At 41.0% G+C, this 24179-nt stretch overlaps 1 protein-coding gene across 17 annotated transcripts in view; it reads left to right on the top strand.

The window, feature by feature from the left end:
- LOC140194896 (transcription factor 4-like) overlaps positions 1-24179 on the top strand; it is a 681375-nt gene that overhangs the window by 571922 nt on the left and 85274 nt on the right. For all 17 annotated transcript variants that reach the window (XM_072252222.1, XM_072252219.1, XM_072252225.1 and 14 more), the window contains 2 exons: positions 13871-13976; positions 16990-17123. In XM_072252222.1, coding sequence (XP_072108323.1) covers positions 13871-13976; positions 16990-17123 — 240 coding nt within the window. The remainder of the gene's footprint in view (positions 1-13870; positions 13977-16989; positions 17124-24179) is intronic.

Here is a 24179-nt window from a genome sequence, read left to right as displayed (position 1 = left end):
GAGTTTGTATGTTCTCCCTGTGACCTCATGGGTTTCCACCGGGTGCTCCAGTTTCCTCTGCATTCTAAACACATTCAGTTAGTGCTAGTAAGATATGCGTCAGAAGCGTGACAGACATTTTTGCAGGCTTTTCACATCCTCAGACTTTGTTGGTCACCGGTGCAAAACGACGCGCCTCACTGTATGTTTCGATGTATGTGTGACAAATAAAGCTAATCTTTAATATGGTTGGCTCTTGATGGTGGTGCAAATGAGGAACAGAAATTTGTGGATAGAGTCATCACCTCATGACTAGATTAGTTACTTGTGTGCTATTTATGATAAATTATTTGAATGCTCATCTGTATTGCTCATCAGGTTTGGCCAAGAATCTTTTAATTCCATATACAGTATAATGTAAATCCATAAGACCATACAATATAGGATCAAAATTAGGCCATTTGGCCCATCAACTGTTCTGCTATTTCATCATGGCTGATCCATTTTCCCTCTCAGCCCAATCTCCTGCCTTCTCCCTAGAACCCTTAATGCCCTGACCAATCAAGAATCTATCAACCTCTGCCTTAAATATACCCAGTGACTTGGTCTCCACAGCCGCCTGTGGCAATAAATTGCACAGACTCAGCACTCTCTGGCTAAAGAAATATCTCCTCTTCTCTCACAGCCAACAGGAATTCTGCAGATGCTGGAAATTCAAGCAACACATGTCAAAGTTGCTGGTGAACGCAGCAGGCCAGGCAGCTCTTCTCTGTTCTGAAAGGATGTCCCTCTAATCTAAGGCTGTGTCCTCTGATTCTCAGATTAAAGATCATAATTCATTTTTTGTGTAGAATATTCAATATAAACAGATTAACAATAGACAATAATGCAAGTTAGACCTTTACATGATTCATTGTCTAGTCATAGAGCACTCATCATCATTATCATCATGATGTGCCATGTCATATGACATGGGCGATCATGGTCTTCCCGTGATCATCATTGTTCTTGGAAGATTTTTCTACAGAAAGGGTTTGCCATCACCTTCTCCTGGGCAGTGTCTTTACAAGACAGGTGACCTCAGCTATTATCGATACTCTTCAGAGATTGCCTCCCTGATGTCAGTGGTCACACAACCAGGACTTGTGGTATGCACCAGCTGCTCCCATGGCTTCACGTGACCCTGATCAGGGGCTAAACAGGTGCTACACCTTGCCCAAGGGTCTAGACCTGCAGTCTAGCAGAGCAAGGCACCCTGCACCTCCTTTGGTAGAGACATATCTCCACCCGACCTCCCACACTACAGCACAGAAACAAGTCCCTCAGCCCATTTAGTCCATATCAAACTGTTATTCCTGCCCAGTCCTCATCCACCCACACCTGGACCATAACCCTCCTTGCCCTTTCAATCAATGTGCTTATCCGAACTTCTTTTAAATTGTAGCACTCAAACCCACATCCACCACTTCCACTGGCAGCTCGTTCCACAATTACACAACCGTCTGAATGAAAAAAAATCCCCCTCAGGCTCCCCTTAAATATGTCACCTTTCACCCTTAGCCCAACCCCAGGAAAAAGCCTGCTTTTGCTTACCCTATTTGTACCCCTCATAATTTTGTATACCTCTATCAAATCTCCCTTCAATATTCTACGTTCCAGGACACAACCTATTCAACCTTTCCTTATAACTGAAATCCCACCAACTATATAATAGGTTTATCTAGTTAGGAGTAAAATATCAGTAGTTACCTAACTGAGGAGGTGCATGTAATGCTGTTAATTGTAAGTTATGCCACTGACTTTGAACACTTTTGGGGTGCCGTGTAGTGTTGTAGTTAGTACGATGCTATTACAGCTCAAGGCACCGGAGTGCAGAGTTCAGTTCCACCGTCTTGAAGAAAGTCGGGACATTCCTCACATGGTTTGCCTTCGGGTGTTTCGGTTTCCTCCCACAGCCCAAAGATATCCCAGTTAATAGGTTAATTGGTCACTGTAAATTGTCCTGTGATTAGACTAGAGTTAAATAGGTTGGGTTGCTGGGCAGCACAGCTCAAAGGGCCGGAGGGCCTGTTTACACTGATGGATTAATGTTTATAACTCAGGTTTTGGAAAGTAATTGCGATTGTAATTGTTTTTCTGTGCTTTGGGATTTTAAATAACCTCATTAAAGATATGATGAGCAAACTTGGTTAGCTTGTATTTTTATATTTTTACTTTGAACAGTTTGCACTTGTATACGTCTTTGTGTCACCCACTAACCCACCCCTCCACACCCCCCCACTATCATTTCCTGTCCGAGTCACCGTATGTACAGACACTCCTGTGCCTAGTATCACTTTATGGACGTACAATCAATCTATGTATATAAGCTATCTTATGTATTTGCATTTATTTCGTTTTTATTATTATCTTCTTGATCTTATTGTGTTTTCTTGTGCTGCATCGAATCAGTAGTAACAATTATTTTGTTCGCCTTTACACTTGTGTATTGGAAATGACGTTAAACAATCTTGAATCTTGACTTGTTATGATTTCACAATGTTTTAAGTGACACTTCTGTGAGTATCGGTGTTGAACCCTCTGTAAACCATCTCTACCCTTTGGGTGATTGGCAGCGTTTTCCAGTTTAAGAATTGTGCAGAAGGTCACAGTGAGAGGAGGAAGGAAAGGTGAAGAGGAATCAGTTCAGTATCTCCATAACCTCTTTATAAATTCTGCACTTAAATCAGACCCTTATTTGCAATGCCCCTTGTGTGACATTGCACACAGTCCAGTTGATACTCATCATTTTAACAAAAAATTCTCAGTAAATAAAACCTCCAATCTTTTCTTCAAATATTTATCTCTTATATATAGAATGCACAAATTCATACTTCCTGCCACTTCCCGAAACTCAGTAACTGTTGATCTTTTCTCAAACTGATTCAGTTATGCAGTAATTAATTTGATTGGGATGTTCATATTGACTAACTCAAAGAATTAAGGAACAGCTTCCTCCCCTTAGCCATCAGATTTCTAAATGGTCAGTGAACCTATGTACACTATCTCAAATTTTTTTGCTCTATTTTTGCACTACTTACTAAGGTTTAATTTTAGAAATATATGTGTTTTTGTAATTTATAGATTTATTATTATGTATTGCAATGTACTGCTGCCATAAATTTCACGACATATGCCAGCAATATTAAACCTGATTCTGATTCTGAAAGGGTATAATTGAATGAGATCTGAGTAGACTTCCTTTTATATCAAAATCTATCTTAGACAATAATAAAAAAAAGAGGGGTGGCTCTTATTATTCCATATAGCTAAAATGGACAACATAACTTGTAGAAAACAGGTGTTTTCCAACAATTTGCAATATCAGCACTTCTAATATAATAATTAAAAGGGTCAGAATTAAAAAGGTTCCATAGTCAGGGACCCCCACCACACAGGACACGCTCTCTTTCTGCTGCTGCCATCAGGATGAAGGTACAGGAGCCTCAGGACTCTCACCACCAGGCTCAGGAACAGTTATTTCCCCTCAGCCATCAGGCTCTTGAACAAAGGGGATCACCACTCAACACGAGAAAATCTGCAGACGCTGGAACTCCAAAGCAACATACACAAAAGGCTGGAGGAACTCAGCAGGTCAGGGAGCATCTGTGGAAATGAATAAACAGTTGTCTCCACCTACCTGGCTTCAAAATTAAGTTTATCATCACTCGCATACTACATTACTGTGCAAAAGTCCCAGGCACCCTCGCTCTCTAGATGTGCCTAAGACTTTTGCAGAGGTCTGTTAGTGGTGACATATATGCACTTGGATAATAAATTTACTTTGATCTATAAGGTAAAGGTAATCTTTTAATCAGTTCAGCAAGTATATGCTGTGGTAAGGAGGTAAAAGGCCAGCTGCTGGCATGGTGGCATCAGCGCCAGACTTCAGAGTGAGGGCTCCCGAGTTCGAATCCAGCCAGCTCCCTTGCACGTTTTCCATCCGTGCTGGGCTGAGCGTCGAGCTAGCAAATCGGCCTCGTAAAAATAAGAAAGCCTGCTAAAAAACACCGTCATGACAGCGTCCCGATGACTCTACGTGGAGTTAAGAGCTTTCTTCTTCTTCTTCTAAGGAGGTAAAAAGTGAAGAACAACTTTAATCTTTCGTAACCTGAAGATCTTTCAAAAATTTTAAATTACTTTTGAAATGAGTTCATTCATGAGGGCAAATGCAGCCGTCAGTTCGTACACAGCAATTCCCCAAAATTGGCAATTGCAAACGATGAATTAAACTGTTTTAGAGGGATGCCTGAGGGATGAACATCAGCCAAGGCAGCATGAGACCATTCTTGTCTTTATTGAAAAGGAATCATGTGCATCCGTCCAAGAAACCAAAACGAGAAGTCTAGTGCCTCACCCAAAAGAAACCTCTAACAGTAATGTCACTCCAGCAGATGTTCCTTTGACAGGTACTGTAAACTACTGTACACTACAAAGTCAGTTAAGTGATAAAACCTATTCCTCTCCTCATGCTGTGCTGTGACATTTAGCTCGTATTGCTCTTAAAGTTTAGCTTTATTTGTCACACGTACACAGAAACGTACAGTGAAAAGCATTGCTTTACGTCAACGATTCTCGCAGTCTGAGGATCGTGGCCATCATGCTTCCAGCATAGGCAACATAGCAAGCCAACAACTCACTAACCCTAACTCGTACGTCTTTGGAATGTGGGTGGAAACTGGAGCACCCGGGGGAAACCCATGCAGTCACAGGGAGAAGGTACAGACTCTTCACAGACAGTGGCAGGATTTGAACTCTCAATCTTCCAACTGCTGGCACTGTAAAGCATTTGTGCTAACTGCTACACTACTGAATCACCTTCAGTCTTCCATTTCACCAGGCTATGCCTTCCTGATGTTTGTGACGTAACTGTAATTCCAAAATATTGTATCACCAACAGCTGATATTTTGAGGGGTAGGGTGGTGGGCGGGGTGGAATTTTTGTAGAAGCCCAAAACAAGAGCACCAGCTCTCAGCTCTGTGTCTGCCTCTTCTATCAGCTTGATTTTCATTTAATTCATGGTGGTTTTTCTCTTTAGGGGTTAGTATAATGCCATTACAGCTCCGGCCATCATTGATCAGAATTCAATTCTGCCTTTGTCAGGAGTTTGCATGTTCTCTCCATGTTGGTGAAGGTTTCCTCTGGATGCCCCAGTTTCCTCCCACATTCCAAGGAACATGTTAGGGTCATTCAGTTGTGACATGCTATGTTGGCACCAGAAAGGTGGCAGCACTTGCGAGTTGCCCAGCCCAATCCTCACTGAATTAATTTGATGCGAATGGCACTGTTTGTTTCGTTGTACATGTCACAAATAAAGCTCATCTAAAAAAAAATCTTTAAAATACACCAACCCAAGTGGCATCTTCCGAGATCAACCTGCTCACCACCCCAACATTGTCCTCCTCTATCCCATAAATCTTTGTGGTCGTACACCATGGAATTTCTCCATTGAGAAGTCTTGGCATCTCCCACAATGACTTTTCCTCATCTTCCTCTCACCATCAACTCCAGAATTCTTGTAAGTCTGACATGGCTTCAGCTCTTCCTCATTTTTTTTTAAACATAATTTTTTCAAAAAGATAATTTTAGCTTTTATTTACCAGCTCTTCATCTCTCCCGTTTCCCTCAAAGGCCTTTGTGCTGCCAGGGTCCAGACTGACAGCAAGCCCTAAATGAGTCAGAACTTCCTCATCTCAACATCAGAAAGACCAAAGCACTCACCACAATCTCACCATTGATTCCATCTTCCTTCATGGCCTCAGGCTGAAGCAGTTTGTAATCTTTGGCCCTGATCTGGCTTCAAGCCTCCATTTCCTGTCCAACTCTGAGATCACCCCCTTCCATCTCTCCACCATTACTGTCTGTGCATTCCTGAATCAGAATCAGAATTAGGTGTAATATCACCAGCATATGTCATCGAATTTCTTGTCTTTGTGGCAGCAGTACAGTGCGATACATAATAATAAAAAAAATGTAATTTACAGTAAATATATCTGGAAATCCAGAGTAACACGCACAAAATGCTGAGGAAACTCAGCAGGTCAGGCAGAATCTATGGAAAGGAATAAACTGTGATATTTCAGGCCGAGATCCTTCAAGAAGATTAGAAGTCAGAATAAGGTAGTGGGGGGAGGGAAAGGAGTACAAGCTGGCAGGTGATAGGTGAAGAGACAGTCTGGGTGAGGACATGATCGAAGAGTTGGGGAGCAGTGAGAGAGGGTCTCACTGAACTATTGTCAAAAGGAAGATTTATACCTCATGGTAGGCATGCCTCGAAGAGACTTCACGGTGCATTAGTTATGTTTATTCCTCATAGTCTCTCCCTGTCTTGTGTGTGGTTCATTTTCCACAACCTCACTGTAGAACAGTCTTAGAAAATCGTTTTTTCAATGACACCAACAACAGTTTGCATTTATATGGTGCCTTTAATGTACTGAAATAGTGCTTGACAGGAGAAAAATTCTGGGAATCTATTTTACATTATTTTATGAGTTATTTTTAAATTGATGTAGATCTTTAATGTAATTTATTCCATGTGATCTCAATCACTTTTAATTACTTTATAATGCATAAGGGTCTGAAATAAATTTATAAAATTCATTTACCTTCATTTTTTCTTTCTAAACTTTCTTTGGCACAAGGTTATTGAAATATAATATCAGATACTCCAAATTAAGCTTTTAAATATGAGGTCCTGGTTCATATGAGACACCTTTGGTAATAACCTTTGTATTTTAGTAATTTACACAAGAATTTATTAATGGTCATTTTTAATAAATACATTGTTTTCTTCATGAACATTTGAAAGAAAGAACACATTGAATGCTGTAACCTGCTGTTTAGAAACTGTGCATTTTCATATTTCATGATAGGAACCCCCAAGGACGTGAGTACAAATAGGCAGCGTGAGCTCGAGACCCTTCTTCACCATTTTAAGGTTTTGCCTGATCTGACGATTAGTCCACCATCAGGTGCAGGAGCTGTTATTACCCCTGAGTCATCAGTCTCCTGAACCAGAGGGGGTGTAACAGGAAAGTAGTATCCCCCATCATCAGGGACCCCCAACCCCCAGACCATGCTCTCTTCTCACTGCTGCCACCAGGAAGAAGGTATAGCAGTGTCAGGACTCACACCACCAGGTTCAGGAACAGTTATCACCCCTCAACCATCAGGCTCCTGAACCAGAAGGGATGACTTCACTCAGCTTCACTCGCCCCATCACTGAACTGTTCCCACAACCTATGGGCTCACTTTCAAAGACTCTTCATCTCATCTTCTCGATATTTATTGCTTATTTGTTTATTATTTTTTGTGTATTTGCTGTTCTTTGTCTTTTGCACATGGATTGTTTGTCCATCTTGTGTGCAGTTTTTCATTGTGATTCTTTGTATCTGCTGTGAATCCCCTCAACAAAATAAATGGCTGGGTTGTATATGATGACATATATGTACTTTGATGATAGGTTTTCTTTCAGCTTCGAACTTTTTGAATGTTGAATCTTAAAATTACCACTGTGGTGCAAAATTTAATCTCAGCCTTCAATCTACATCACCCTTCCCTTCCTAGAAGGTAATTCCAACAATTCACAAGCCTGAGGGAGGCAATTCCTCTTCCTCTCAATTGACTAATGTCTTAACTTGAGGCAAAGTCAACTAGTTATAGACTCCCTCATCAGAGATCTGAGATCAGAGATCTTGCTGGAGTTTAGAAGAATGAGTGGGGATCTCACTGAAACCTGTCAAATATTGAAAAGCCTAGACAGTGTTGACATGGAAAGGGTGTTTCCTCTAGTGGAAGAGAGTAAGACCAGGGGGCACAACCTCACAATACAAGAGTGCCTCTTTAGTAGAGAGACAAGGAGGAATTTTTTTAGCCAGAGGATGGTGAATCTGTGGAAATCATTGTCATGGACAGCTGTGGAGGCCAAGTCATTGAGCATATTTAAAGAGGAAGTTGATAGTTTCTTGATTAGTAAGGGCATCAAAGGTTACAGGGAGAAGACAGGACAATGGGGTTGAGAGGGAAAATAAATCAGCCATGATAGAATGGCAGTAAGTCTCAATGGGCCAAATGTCCTAATTCTGCTCCTATGTCTTAAGGTTCCGTAGTCTTACCAGGATAATCGCCGTTGCATCATCTATCCTGTCACGCTGCTCTGTTTCAATGAAATCATCTCAGAGTCTTGTAAAATAAAATAAAGTCCCTCCTGATAGGGCAATTCACACCCTCCAGCAAACTGGGTTCAGTTCCCACTGCTGTCTGTAAGGAGTTTGTACATTCACCCCGTGGCCACATGCTTTTCCTCCGGGTGCTCTGGTTTCCTCCTACATTCCAAAGACATACCAGTTAGTAAGTTAATTAGTCACTGGGCATATATGGCTGGTGTGGGCTCATTGGGCCGGAAGGGCATGTTACTGTGCTGTATATCTAAAAGAAAATCTCAAGTAACCATGGGTTACAACAGTGGTGTACAGAACTGAAATATGCTTTTTAATTTTGTGCTTTATATTCTGTGTTTTTGCTTGCTATTTTTATTGCCCTTTGCATGAGTTTTTCTGTCCTGGGGCAGGGGGGTGTTTGATATTTTTCTTCGCATGGGTTGGTTCCTTGGTTCTTTGTTTCGTGGCTGTTTGAGAAGACGAATTTCAGGGTTGTGCACTACATACTTCAATAATATATGAACTATGAGTCTTTGAACCTTGAAGTGGATGGGCTACAGCCGCGGAAGACCACAAACATACACTCAAGTGGCCACTTTATTAGGTACAGGAGGTCGCTAATAAAGCGGCCAGTGAGCGTATAAGGTAATAACTTGTGAAGGTCAGGCAGTGCTTGTTAGATTAGATTATTTCTATTTTCCCTGTGTTTTTTTGCATTGAGATATTCTCATTTATTAGTTATTTCAGAGTGAGTGGATGGTAATTTGAAAATCTAATGGTTTTTCAAGGGAAGAAAAGGAGAAAACAGATCACTTGTAGTTTCAGAAAATACGTTGTTCCTTTCAACCCTGTTGCCAGAGCCGAGATCTCTTGAGAAGATTTTCCTTTAAGTAAACCGATGGCCAATTTTCTCCCTTCCCCCAGCACATCTGTTGGGATGCATGTGGAATGTATGTGAGATCTTGGAAATGATTCCAGATTTATTTTTCTTGTGAATGCCATTATTATACGGAGCTGGAATTAATGTCAGTTTCTGGCGCATGTGGACCTGACATGTAACATAATCTTGTGCAGCCATTCTGTCGTCTGTATTTTAGATTAGAAGGACTGTATAGAGACTTAAAACCAGCATTAAACATTCTGCTCCAATAACTTTATGCAATTTATTCAGAATGCATCCCACAAGTGTTAATTAAAACTGTTTTCTTTTCACTGTTGCCACTTACCTTAAGAGCTGACATAGGGATAATAGACTCCGCCTTCAAAGTTATTTTTGCAAATCGATCATTGCATAGAAAACAGCAGGTGGTTTGCAACCTTTATAAGGCTTAGAGAGGTAAATGATAGCATTAAACCGCAAGATCAAAAATGATAATGGTTGAGCAATGTAATTTGTTACCCTTTTGAGTGTTGTGTACATCGCAAGCACCTTTTGTAATTCACAATGTAATGCTGAGGGTGTTTTAACATTTAATTCAAGCTAACATTTCAATTCTGTGAATTTCCTGATGCAGCTTTTAATTAAGGAGAACGACAAGAATTTTTTTTACTCATGCATAAGGTTGGTCTTTGAGTGCGTACTCTTTTTACCAACACTAACCCTTCATCCAAATGAAGAGTGTTCAGACAATATACGTTGTCTAGTCAAATAAAGTTTATTGTCATGTGTAAATACATGTGGTGTTTTTAGCTATAATGCACCTTTTGTGGACAATTGTGGAATACAGGTTAAAGCTGAGTGAGAATGAGACATTTCTCAGAACCAGGGTGTAAAACACTTTAGTATACCTAACACACATTACACATAATAACTTATGAAAGTAAGGATGAAATCTACAGCTGGATCACACATAAATAAACTAAAGTGCATTAATATTGAATATTGTACGGTACAAAACAGTAATCACAAACCGGTGACACTTTGAATGCAATGCGACAGGAGGTTCAGAAGCCTAATGGCCTGAGGGAAGAAACTGTTTTGCATCCTGAAAACTCCTGTTTTTATGCATGGGATAGTACATATGAAAGTAGTCTAAACTCATCTTTAACCTGTACTCCACGATTGTCCACAAAAGGTGCAATACAGCTAAGAACACCACATTGCCATAATTTTTAATTGACTCCGGAGCTATGAAATCAGATTTCAGACTCTACAAGTGCCCAGCAGAGGTCCTCTAAAGCTGCATAAGGCAGTGACCAAACATGAGAATTTTCCGGAAAGTGTTTTCTCAGTTCTAAGCTGCTCAGTATATTGTTCGAATGACTTGCTAAAACAGCTTAACCACTGCATTGTGAGATTTTACATCAAGTGATTAAAAAGAATGCATTTGTGCACTTTCTAAAAACATCGTATTTCTGTCAAAATACCTTGCTCCCATGGGATAATAAAATGTATGCTTTTTTCAGTTGCCAAGAAAAATGAGTTTTACCAAAAACAATCACCTGTTTCCTCTTGCTACACACGAACGTTCCATTGTGTATAACAGCAATATAACAAAAATAATGGTAGCGTTCATTTTCAAAGGACTAGAGTATAAAAGCAAGGATGTAATGCTGAGACTTTCTAAGGCATTGGTCAGGCTGCACTTGGAGTATTGTCAGCTGTTTTGGGCCCTTTATCGAAGAAAAAATGTGCTGACAATAGAGAAGATCCAGAGGAGGTTCATGTGAATGGTCCCAGGAGTAAAATGGTTAATGTATGGGAAGCATTTGATGGCTTTGGGCCTGTACTCACTGGAGTTTAGAAGAATGAGGGAGAATGTCACCGAAACCCGTTGAATGTTGGAAGGTCTAGATAGTGGACATGGAGAGGGGTTTCCTACAGTGGGGGGAGTCTAGGACCAGAGGGCACAGCCTCACAATAGAGGGATGTTCCTTTAGAACAGACATGAGGAAAACTTTCTTTAGCCAGAAGGTGGTGAATCTGTAAAATTCATTGCCACAGAGAGTTGTGCAGGCCAAGTCATCAGATATATTTAAAGCAGAGATTGATTATCTTCTTGATTAATCAGGCGTCAAAGGTTATGGGGATAAGGCAGGAGAATGGAATTGAGAGGGATAATTAATCAGCTATCATGGAATGACAGAACATTTGATGAGCCAAGTGGCCTAATTCCTCTCCTATACGTTAGGGTTGTATATGCATCTCTCACTTGTTTATTTAAGCTTGTCTATGCAACAAATAGATGCTTGTTTCTTTTCCCATTGTTCATAATTGATCTTATAGATGCCATGATTCAAATTATAGAATAAAAGGGTCATAGAACACCACAGCACAAAACCAGGCCCTTCAGCCCAGCTAATTCATGTTGAGCTATTAATCTGACTTATCCCAATGACCTGCACCCAGACCATAGCCCTCTATGCTCCTCCCATCCATGTACAAATTTCTCTTAAATATTGAAAATAAACCTGCATTCTCCACTTTCACTGGCAGCTCGTTTCACATCCTCACTACCTTCTGAGTGAAGAAGTTCTCCCTCAGGTTCCCCTTGAACATTTCACCTTTCATCCTTAACCCATGACCTCTAGTTGTCGTCGCACCTATCCTCAGTGGAGGAAGCCTGCTTGCACTTACCCTATCTATACCTTTCATAATCTTGTGTACCTCTATCAAATCTCCCCACATTCTCCTATGCTCTCGGGAATAGTCATAACCTATTCAATATTTCACTATAACTCAGGTCCTCAGGTCCTGGCAAAAATGTTCTCTGAACTCTTTCAACCTTATTGATTTTAATCTGAACAAACATCAGAACAAAATCAATAAGATTGAAAGAGTGCAAAGAAATTCTGAACAATCTTATTGACTTTGTTTGATTCTGAACAGAAGTTAGTTTTGTCCAGTAAATTAGTTGAAGATTTTCTATTCTGCTTTTTGTTTCTTAAATATTATCTTCTTTATATTGTAAGGATCAAAAAAAGTGAAGAATGTAATGTTCCCAGGCCTTTGAGTTTTGGCAGAATTCTGAATATCATAGGTGTGGTTGCTTTCTTTGGCAAATTGCTTTTAACAGCAAATTTTCCAATTCCTTGGTCTCTGCCCTCATACAATATTAAAACTGCTATTTCCAAAATATAACTTTTGCCAAATGGCTCATATCTGCCAATTTCACAGAATTGTGACCAGATCATTATGAAACTTAACGTTAAGAGCCAGATTCTGACATGTAAGGCTTTTGATTTGCCAGGTAGATTGAGGGAGAGTGGTTGATGCCATTTAATTGTCTGTCACTGTGAAAGCTAGTAAAAGAATGAAGGGTGGGGAGACTGCCTTGCTTCATGCCACATGTGTGTAACATGTTAACAACACCACTTCCACAGAGTCATAGAGAAGTATAGTAGTGGCCTTTCAGCCCACCTAGTCTTTGGCAAAACCATTTAAATCTAAACCCACTCCCACTGACCTGCACTGGGTCCATAGCCCTCTGTACTCCTCCCATCCATGTACCTATCCAAACTTCTCTTGAAAGCTGAAATCAAGCTCGCATGCATCTCTTATGCTGGCAGCTCATTCCACACCCTCACGACCTTCTGACCATGAAGTTTACCCTCATGTTCCACTCCATTTTACCTGAGGAAATCCCAGCTTTAGGAATAGTGTTTAGTTGATTACTCCTAAATTACAAGTTCCTTGTGAATAAGGTACAAATTCCCGAATGAACAGAGCACCATCGTGTCTCACATGAAAAAATCTGTCAAAGTAAATTTATAATTGAAATATGTATATGTCACCATGTACTATCTTGAAGTTCATTATTTTGCAGGCATTTGTATTTCTTTGTTTTCTTATAAATGGCCACAAGGAAATGATTCTGTAGGTGATATAAGTGTACATTGATAGTAAATTTATTTTATTTTGTTTTACTTAGACTAATTACAGAGCAATTTACAATGACCAATTAACCTACTAACCAGTATTGCTTTGGACTACTGGGAGGAAACTGGAGCACCCTAAGAGAACTTGAGCACTCCACAGGGAGGATGTACAGAGTCCTTATGGATGATGTTGGAATTGAACTCTGAACTCCGTCGCTCTGAGCTCTAATAGTGTCGCACTAACCGCTACACCACTGTGACACGCACTTACTTTACTTTGAACTTTGACAGATTTTTTTTCTCAGAGACTCTATGGCTGGACTTCAAATCCCGTTGAAAGTTGCCTCAAAGTTATGCATCCTTTCACCGTGCTTCTTCCACCACCTCTCCATATCTGCCTCTGTCCTCAACCGCTTCCCTATTTCTTTACTTTCAATCCTTTAAACAGCGTCTGTGATCCCAATCTTGGAGAACCTAATTTATTGTCTGTAAAATGAAATTATTTCCTATCTCCTTTCTTTCCACAGAACTTTGCAAACACTTGTATTTTTATTTGATGCGATTTTCTGTCTTGCCCCAAATGTAATTGAAAAGTTGAACTAAGAATATGTCCTATAGCAATGAAGTAGATACATCTGTATGATCAGTACTTACACACATTTAGTGTGGGGAGCAGAGTGGTGCACTATATCTTCTGTCCTGTTCCCATATGGATCTCATCAACATTCCTTATAATCACAAGAAACGCCTATTATACGTAAGAGCTGGTTTGTAAGAACGCTAGTGCCCTTCCCAGTACTGAGTTATAGAAACCTCGCTTTGTCTTTTTATTCCCTTTGTAACGGTAATTGTTGATTTCTTTTTATTTTTGCAGGTGTATGCCCCATCAGCAAGCACCGCCGATTACAACAGGGATTCACCGGGTTATTCTTCCTCCAAGCCTCCTACCAGTTCGTTTTCTAGTTCATTCTTTATGCAAGGTGAGTGTGCCTTAACCGAATCGCTTGCACTTCTTGTTTTAAAAAAACTTGAACCAGAATCACGTTTATTATCACTGACATATGTGCTGAAACTCGTTGTTTTGTGGCAGCAGTACAGAGTAATACATAAAATGAACATGAAATTACAATAAGAAATAAAAAAAAATAGGTTGTGTTACTGAGGTAGTGTTCATGGACCGTTCAGAAATCTGACAGCGAAGGGGAAGAAGCTGTTCCTGACATTGAGTGTGTGTCTTCAGCCTCCCGTACCTCCTCCCTGATGGTAGTAATGAGAAGGGGGTATGTCCTGGGCGGTGAGGGTCCTTAATGATGGATCTGTTTTGAAACACAAGAGATTCTGCAGATGCTGGAAATCTTGAACAACACACACAGGACAGGCAGCATCTACGGAGTGGAATAAACAGTGGACGCTGTGGTGGAGACCCTTCATCAGCATTGGAAACAAAGGGGACAGAAGCCAGATTAAGAGAGTGTTTTTGTTGTACATATTAGAATTGAAGGAATGTTGAGGCAAGCTGGGAAATAAGAGAAATGTGTCGTCATCATTCCCTCTCCAACTCTACAGCTACCTGTGCTTGTCCCTCATCCAAGAACAGAGAGTCGAAATGAATCAACAAACATGGAACTCTTACTTCTGAACCTCTGTAGTTCTGTGTTTTTGCTCATTAAACTCATGCTAATATAAATTTGGCTAGATATATCTGGAATGTTTTTGGGTGTTGCCTATAGGGGCCGAGCTGACACTTGGCCAAAGGTACAGTATTTTTTTTCTTCAGCGTAACAACCCACATTCAGCACAGTACCATCAGCCTCTCAAGATGGCTGCACTTGGAGTCAACTGACTGGGATAGAGTTCTGGCCCAGAAGGCAGTTCGGAGGAGCAGGTTACTGCCCACAGCACATTGTGAGTAGGGAAGAAATTCGGCTCGCTGTCTATAAGGAGTTTTTACATTCTCTCACAAACTGCACGGGTTTCTTCTGGGTGCTCTGGTTTCTTCCCACAACCCAGGGACGTATGGATTGGTAGATTAACAGGTAAATGGGTGCACATGGGCAGCACGGGCTTATTGGGCCAGAAGGGCCAACTACTGTGTTGTATCTCCAAATTAAATTCAAAAAATAAATATTTTGGTTAAAGAAAACAATATTAGCCATTGGAGGTTATCTTACGTGGGAAGGGAATTTGCTTGACATTTTACAATGCAAGTTACGAAAGATCCTTTTATATTGAACCAGCATGCAGCCACCGCAGTACAAATATTGCAGTCTGTAATTTCTAGCTGCTCTTGCTCACTCAGCAGTGCTAAAATTGAAACCTAAAAACAGTTGACAACAAAATTTTGTATTTTGTAACACACACGCACGCACACACAAAATGTTGGAGGAACTCAGCAGGTCAGGCAGCATTGATGGAGGGAAGTTAGGGGGAGAGTCTAGGACTAGAGGGCACAGCCTCAACTTAAGGCCTAGACAGAGTGGATGTTGAGAGGATGCTTCCAGTATTTGGAGAGTCTAGGACCAGAGGGTACAGCCTCAGAATAGAAGGTTGTCCCTTTAGAACAAAGATGCAAAATTTCTTCAGGTAGAGGGTAGTGAATCTGTGGAATTCATTGCCGCAGATAGCTGTGGAGGCCAAGTCATTGGGTGTACCTAAAGCAGAGGTTGACAAGTTCTTGACTAGTAAGGGTGTCAAAGTTTATGCGGAGAAGACAGGGGAATGGGGCTGAGAAGGGAAATAAATCGACTGTGATAGAATGACAGACCAGACTCAGTAGGCTGAATGCCCAATTCTGCTCATGGAAATCAACTGATGATGTTCTGAGCCAGTAGCCTAACAAAACAAAAGAAAAAGCCCAGTGTGCTCTGCAGGGGGGTTGCAGGAAACAATGCTAAAGCACAAAAGGTATTGTGGCTGGGCACCGAAAGTTCAGTAGAAAGGATGCGCTTGATGTATCAACAAGCAGAGAGAGGGTTGTGTGACAGTGAGGTTAAGGGATGGAATTCTGGAGCTGAGGACTGAAGCAGTTGATGTTGAAGTACAAAGATTAGGATTAGGATTAGGGAGGTTTTTTGATTTTCCAACAAAAGAATGGAACCAGAGATATTTGCACTGCATGTGGCACCCTATTGTCATTATGTATATGTGATATTTTGTGTTCCGTTCCAGTCGCCTCATGGTAGGAAGGATGTAGAAGCTTTAGAGAGTGTGCTGAGGAAATTTGACAGGATCTTGCCTGGATTAGAGAGCACGCTTTATGAGGATAGATTGAGCAAGCTAGGGATTTTCTCTACGGAGCAAAGGAGGATGAGAAGTGACTTGATGGAGGTGTGCAAGATGATCAGAGGCATAAATTGAGTGGACCGACAGAGGCATTTTCCTGGAGCAGAAATGGCTATTACGAGGGAGTATAATTTTATTGTGATTGGAGAAAAGTATAGGGTGGGATGTCAGGGGTAAGTTTTTTTTACACATTCGTAGCAGGTCTGCGGAATATGCTGCCAGAGCTGGTGGTAGAGATTTGGGACATTTAAGAGACTCTTAGATATGGCATATGGATAAAAGAAAAATAGACGGCTATGCGGAAGGAATGTTTAGATTGATATTGGAATAAGTCAAAAGGTTGGTACAACATCGTGGGCTGAGGGAGCTGTACTGTTCTATGTTCTGTGATTATTTTTGCCTTTGACGCCACTTCCTTCCACAGTGCTTACATTATCGGGTACATAACATTAATCAGAAGAATCAACTTTGACCTTTCACTGCATAATTATGCTGCTGCACCAAATTATTACTTCTAACATAATTTAGCCAAGATCATCCTTTTATTTCCCCTGTTTGTTTTAAATCAAGAAGAAATCCACAGATGAAGACATCTTCTCACAGTTCTGAAATAACGGCTAGCCAGATAGTTGCAATCAAGTGATCGCTTGAAAATATTTTAGTGGGCTTTTATTTCTTGGGAGGAGTCACTGTGGCAATCTCTCTTCCTAGATGGGCATCACAACTCTGATCCGTGGAGTTCCTCTGGTGGAATGAATCAGCCCGGTTACGGAGGCATGCTGGTAAACTCCTCCCACGTTCCGCAGTCCAGCAGTTACTGCAGTCTGCATCCGCAGGATCGTTTGGTAAGTGAGGCCTCTTCTCGACTGGCAACCCGCCACTAATAGATTCAAGATTCAGATTTGTTTATTAGATGTACATCAAAACATACATTGAAATGCGTCCTTTGTGTCCAACCAACACAATCAAGGGTATACTGGGAGAAGTCCGCAAGTGCCATTTCACATTCCGGCGCCATCGTAGCATGCCCACAGTGCTCGGTAGAGCAACACAGCAAGTAACAAAGCAACAACAGGAAAACAAGACCACCCACGCACATATACAGTCTTCTAACCCCAGGACAGGCCGTCTGCTTTGGCCTTCAGCCGCCAGCACACTCAAATTCAGACTTGGTGTCGCAGACATTAATATTCCTAAGCAGAAAAGAATTCTGCAGGCGCTGGAAGTCCAAAATAACACACACAAAATGCTGAAGGAACTTAGTAGGTCAGGGAGCATCTATGGAAAGGAATAGAGTTCACATTTTAGGCCGAGACCTTTCATCAAGAACCAATGAACAGTGTTGGCCCAAAACATTGACTCTTTGTTCTTTTCGTAGTTGCTGCCTGACCTGTTGAGTTCTTCCAGTATTTTGTTACATGGACAAATTGCTGGCCCATAGCCATACAATTTGACATCTGGACCTACTTTCAAGGACTCTTAATCTCATGTTCTCGATATTTATTGCTTATTTATTTATTAATATCATTTTTTTTCTTTTGTGTTTGCACATTGGTTGTTTGTCCTTTCTGTTGGATGCAGCCTATCATTGATTCAGTTGCATTTCATGGATTTACTCTGTATGCCAGCAAGAAAATAAATCTCAGGGTTGTATATGGTGAGATATATGTACTTACATATATGTATTTTGATAATAAGTTTACTTTGAACTTTGAACAAATACAACTTGCAAGTTTCCAGCTCTGTCAGCTGAGTTAATAAATTAGCTCTTTATAGAATAAGAAGCAATTTATTTGCACACATTGAAGACTTTTCATGTAACATACCCCCAACTTCTAGATCACATCAGTGACTGAAGTCTTTAGTGTGTTCTCATACAGAATGGAAGAGCCTTCATTCCCAATACAAACACTCCACATAGATAAGATTAAGATCAGAATAGCTTCATGCGTTACATGTACATTCAAACATCAAAACATATGGTGAAATGTGTCATTTGCATCAAAAACCAACACAGTCAAAGGATGTGCTGGGGGCCGCCTGCAAGAGTCGTCACACTTCCTGTACCAGTATTGCACGCCTGCAGCTTACTAATGCTAACCTGTACATTTATTAGACTGTGGGAGAAAACTGGAGCATCCGGAGGAAACCCACGTGGTCACGAACATTGAAACTCCTTACAGATAGCAGCAGGAATTGAACCTGGACAGCTGGCACTTTATGTGTGTGTGTGTGTGTGTGTGTGTGTGTGTGTGTGTGTGTGTGTGTGTGTGTGTGTGTGTATGTATGTATGTGTATATATATCAAGGCACAGAAGACGTCCTGGTCATCCACTGCGCCTAGTCCCATCTCCAGCCGTCTAGACTCTGTCTTGCCACTGGACCCAGATGGGAACTGGGAAGAGAGAGCGAGGCTGACGCTGCGCAACTCTCCCTCACTTAAATCCAAATCACGCGCTAGTCTTGACACCATCATTATGGTGTCGAGGTCCTCATCGACGTCAGCGATGGACGAACAACATATATATATAGAGAGAGAGAGAGAGAGCGCGCGAGCGTGATCTAGGGTGCCTAAAACATTTGTACAGTACTATATTTTTCAAAATGGCACAAAGAGCAAACTGGCAGGAGCAAGGGATTTTGGGAATGCTGTGGCTGGAGTGCCACAGGAGGGATGTGGGATAGGTGGCAGATGGTGCTGGTGCAGACACACCCAGCCCTGAGACACCAGGCAAGGTCATTTAATACCAAATCATTGGTTCATTGATCATTACAGAATGTCTTTCTGCTGCGTCCCACTCCCTCCCCTTTTCCCAACCATGATTCCCCCCTCCTTGTCCCCCTTCCCACTCTCAATCCACAATAGAGACCCGTATCAGAATCAGGTTTATCGTCACTCACATATGTCAGGAAATTTGTTTTTTTTTACAGCAGCAATACATGCAATATATAAAATTACTACAATACTGTGCAAAGGTCTTAGGCACCCTGGTACAGTATGTATATCTGCCTCAGACTTTTGACAGTACTGCATCCATGGGATTCTTTCACCAAAATTTATCTTCAATGGTTCCCCTGGCTTAAAGAAAGTTATATATGAATGGACACACATCTTGCATTTTTAAAACACAAGAAAATCTGCAGATGCTGGAAATCCAAAGCAACACACACAAATTACTGGAGGAACTCAGCAGGCAGGACAGCATCTATGGAAAAGTGTAAACTTCCTTGGATTGCAGTCGAGGTACATTCTAAACACATTTAAAACCCACACCTGTGATTACTAACCAGTTTCTGAATTTGACCCCTTGATTCTTATACTACTTTTCACACTAATGTGAATTTGCAGTATGCATCTTCACCCTTCACAAAAGTTACTCACTGAAAAAAGAATTCAAAAGTATATACAAGAAAATTTCAATGCTTTTAGTAAATTTAACTGATTAAATAATGAAGATAAATATTTCGACAGATCCCAGGGAATATCTACTCACAGCCACTTACAACAATGTGCGTTCAATTAAAAATTGATCCAAAAATTCTGTAAATTGTTATTTTTATTTCCTCTGCGCTTTTTTATAAATAATAGCTTAATTTATTTTTGCGTAAATCAAATGCAGCTCTTCACAGTAAGCCCACGGGCTTCTATCTGGGTGGGCTGGTTATCATGGAAAAAAGTGTTTTTAATCTCGGCTTTGTGCCTGGTGAGCACACTGTTTTAAAAACATACACACACACACACAAATGGAAGAGTGCAAACGAGAGGCCTGTTTGACTGAAGTACATTGATTTTCAGAGTTCTAAAAATAAAAGGCAAAACAACATGTTTCTCCATTGTTATAACTAAAATGTGTAAAATGATTTTCTGTTTTTTTAAATGCACTGTCAAAATTACACACAAACATACCTATCTAAACATAATATCAGCATAATATTTACATATTTGAAAATTGAAAAGCCTAGATAGACTGGATATGGAGAAGATGTTTCCTATAGTGGGGGAGTCTAGGACCAGAGGGCACAGCCTCAGAATGGAGGGACTTCCATATGGAACAGAGATGAGGAGAAATTTCTTTAGCCAGAGGGTGGTGAATCTGCAGAAGTCATTGCCACAGATGGCTATGAAGGCCAAGTCACTAAGTGTATTTAAGATATTGGTTGATAGGTTCTTGAATAGTCAGGGCGTCAAAAGTTACAGGGAGAAGGCAGGGGAGTGTGGTTGAGATGGATAATAAATCAGCCATGATAGAATGGCAGCAGACTCAATGGACTGAATGGCCTAATTCTGCCCCAGTGCCTTATGGTCTTATGATACTGAGCATCAAGAGGAACAAACGTCACTAGTTTGGAAATCCAGGAGACATTGACAAATGCAGCACTGTGTAAAAGTCTCAGTGCCCTAGCTATATAGATGAGCCTAAGACTTTCACACAGTACTGTACAGTGTACCCTGATTGGTTGCATTCTTAGAAAACCGTATGTTTCACTGATTGCTTTTGCTGTCAACAAATAACGCCATAGTGAGTGCGTGGTCTTCGGACAAGCAGATTCTGATGGTATCGTTGGCAGATAACAAAGGGTTGTTGTTTTAAATCACTAGAAATGGATATTGGATTTTTAGAAAAGGTATTGCAGTACAAAAATCAGCAGGGTGGCTTGGTAGCATAGTGGTTGGTGCATCAATTTACAACACCAACCATCACCAGTTGGGGGACAATACCCGCTGCTGTCTGTAAGGAGTTTGTACTTTTTGTCTGTCACCACATGGGCTTCCCTCTGAATGCTCCAGTTTCCTCCCACATTCCAAAGAAATATGGTTAGGGTTAGTGAGTTGTGGGCTATGTTGATGCCAGAAGCAAAACTTGTGAGCTTGCTGATCTCATTTGACACCGACGACACACAGCCTCAGAACGTCCCTTTAGAACAGAGATGAGGAGGAATTTCTTCAGCCAGTGGGTGGTGAAACTGTGGAATTCATTGCCACAGATGGCTGTGGAGGCCAAGTCATTGGATAAGTTTGAAGCAGTGGTTGATAGGTTCTTGAATAGTCAGGGGTGACAAACGTTACCGGGAGAAGACAAGAGAACGAGGTTGATTGGGATAATACATCAGCCATGATAGAATGGCAAGCTGATTGAATGGGCTGAATGGCCTAATTTTGCTCCTATGTCTTATGGTCTTAATATGGTAGAAGTGCCAATTTTCAGGGTTTTACCAAGTCATAGGGAATTTGGCTGTGGTGCTTTAGATAATATTTGTAATTCAGTTTGAACACAAAGTTGAGTCGCTGCTTTCAGTGCTCCGTACAATTACTGTTTTTTCAGTCTATACACAGATGTTAGACTAATCCACTGGCATCAACACTTGTTAATTTTCTTCTCAACTCATTTTAACCTTTTTTTATTGCTACTTTTTGCAGTGGAAAATAAAGTGACACTAATGGGAGTTCACATGGATTTTTGCTCCAGGACATACTCAAAGAAATCTATCACTGTATTAATATCTGTAATAGAACATCGAACTGCAGAGCACAGGAACATGAACTTTGGCTCACAATGTCTACATCCTTCCATTTTCCTCACATTCATGTGCCTTAAAAGTCTCTAACGTATCCACCTCACCACCACCCCAGGCACCCACCACTCTGTGTAAACAACTTGCTCCTCACATCTCCTTTGAAATTACCCCCTGTCACCTTAAAAACATGCCCTGTAGTATTAGACACTGGGAAAAAGATACTGTCTGTCTACTCTATCTATGCTGCTCGTAATCTTATAAACCTCTATCAGATCTCCCCTCAGCCACTGCTGCTCCACAGAAAACAACCCAAGTTTGTCCAGCCTCTCATTATATAGCACATGCCTTCTAATCCAGACAACCTCCTTACATAATCAATTATCCACACATTAATCATTACCCCTTAACCATCAGGCTCCTGAACTAAAGGGGATAACTTCACTCACCCCACGACTGAAATGTTCCCATAACCTATGGACTCACTTTCAAGGACCCTTCATCTCATGTTCTGATATTTATTCCTTTTTTTCTCTTTTATATTTGCACAATTTGTTGTCCTTTGCAGGTTGGTTGTTTGTCCATCCTGCTGCTGGTGGTCTGTCAGTGACTCTATTGTGTTTCTTGAATTTACAGTGTATGCCCATGAGAAAATGAATCTCAGGGTTGTATGTGGTGACATAAATGTACTTTGATAATGTTTAGTCTGAACTTCGAACATCCTAGTAACACAGGATGTTACTTCGCTTTACACTGATGGCCCTCAGTAAAACAGTTTCAGCCCCACTGACAGTCTGAAATACCTCCAAATAATGTAAAATATTAAAAGGCAATATGTATATTCTATCCCACTTACTGTGGAACAGTAATGTGCTAGTGGGAGGATTGTTTCAAATAATATGAGTCATGTGAGCATACGGGTGGTGTGGTGGAGATAAATTCGAACTTCGAACATCCTAGATAAAGGGATACAAAATTATGAGGGATCTAGATCGGGTAAATGCAAACAGGCTGTTTCCACTGAGGTTGGGTGGGACGACAACTGCATGTCATGGGTTAAGGGTGGAAGATGAAAAGTTTAAGGGAACATGAGGGGAAACTTCTTTACTCAGGGTTGTGAGACTGTTGAATGAGCTGCCAGCACAAGTGGCGTATGCGAGTTCAATTTCAACATTTAAGGAAAGTTTGGATAGGTACATAGATGGTTCGGGGTATGGAGGGCTGTGATCCGGGTGGAGGTTGATGGGACTAGGCAGTTTTAATGGTTCAGCATGGACTAGATGGGCTGAAGGGCCTGTTTCTGTGCTGTATTTTTCTGCAACTCTATGACTTAACACAGGATGTTATTTTGTTTCATACTAATGTTCCTTCTGCAGCATGTTTCCAGCCCCACTGACTGTCTGGAATAACTGCGAACGGTGTGAGACATTACAAGGAACAAAGATATATACTGTCTCACCTTACTGGAGAGAGCTTTAAGTTCCTCGGGGTCAATATCACAAATGACCTGACTTGGTCCAACCAAGCAGAGTTCACTGCCAAGAAGGCCCACCAGCGCCTTTACGTCCTGAGAAAACTAAAGAAATTTGGCCTGTCCCCTAAAACCCTCACTAATTTTTATAGATGCACCGTAGAAAGCATTCTTCTAGGGTGCATCACAACCTGGTATGGAAGTTGTCCTGTCCAAGACCGAAAAAAGCTGCAGAAGATCGTGAACACGGCGCAGCACATCACACAAACCAATCTCCCGTCCTTGGACTCACTTTACACCGCACACTGTCAGAGCAGTGCTGCCAAGATAATCAAGGACACGACCCACCCAGCCAACAGACTTTTCGTCCCTCTTCCCTCTGGGAGAAGGTTCAGGAGCTTGAAGACTCGTATGGCCAGATTTGTGAACAGCTTCTTTCCAACTGTGATAAGACTGCTGAATGGATCCTGACCCGGATCTGGGCCGAACCCTCCAAATATCCGGACCTGCCTCTCGTTTTTTTTTGCACTACCTTACTTCCCATTTTTCTGTTTTCTATTTATGATTTATAATTTAGATTTTCAATATTTATTAATTTTAACTACTTTTGATATCTTTAATATTTAATATTTGTAATCCAGGGAGTGTGAAGCGCAGAATCAAATATCGCTGTGAGGATTGTACGTTCTGGTACCAATTGTTTGGCGACAATAAAGTATAAAGTAATATGCCAGTGGGAGGATTGCTTCAGACAAGCTGAGTTATATAAAAAGGTTGAATGTGTTAGGACTTTATTCCATGGAGCATAGAAGAATAAGGGGAGATTTGATTAAGATATGTGTCTACCAAAGGAGGAGTAACACCCCCCTCCGCTAGCCTGCAGGTCACCCTTAGCCTGCCGATCAGGATCATGTGAA

Source organism: Mobula birostris, chromosome 3, assembly GCF_030028105.1.
Source record: "Mobula birostris isolate sMobBir1 chromosome 3, sMobBir1.hap1, whole genome shotgun sequence".
Taxonomy (NCBI): Eukaryota; Metazoa; Chordata; class Chondrichthyes; order Myliobatiformes; family Myliobatidae; genus Mobula; species Mobula birostris.
This window is presented reverse-complemented; position numbering and strand designations above follow the sequence as displayed.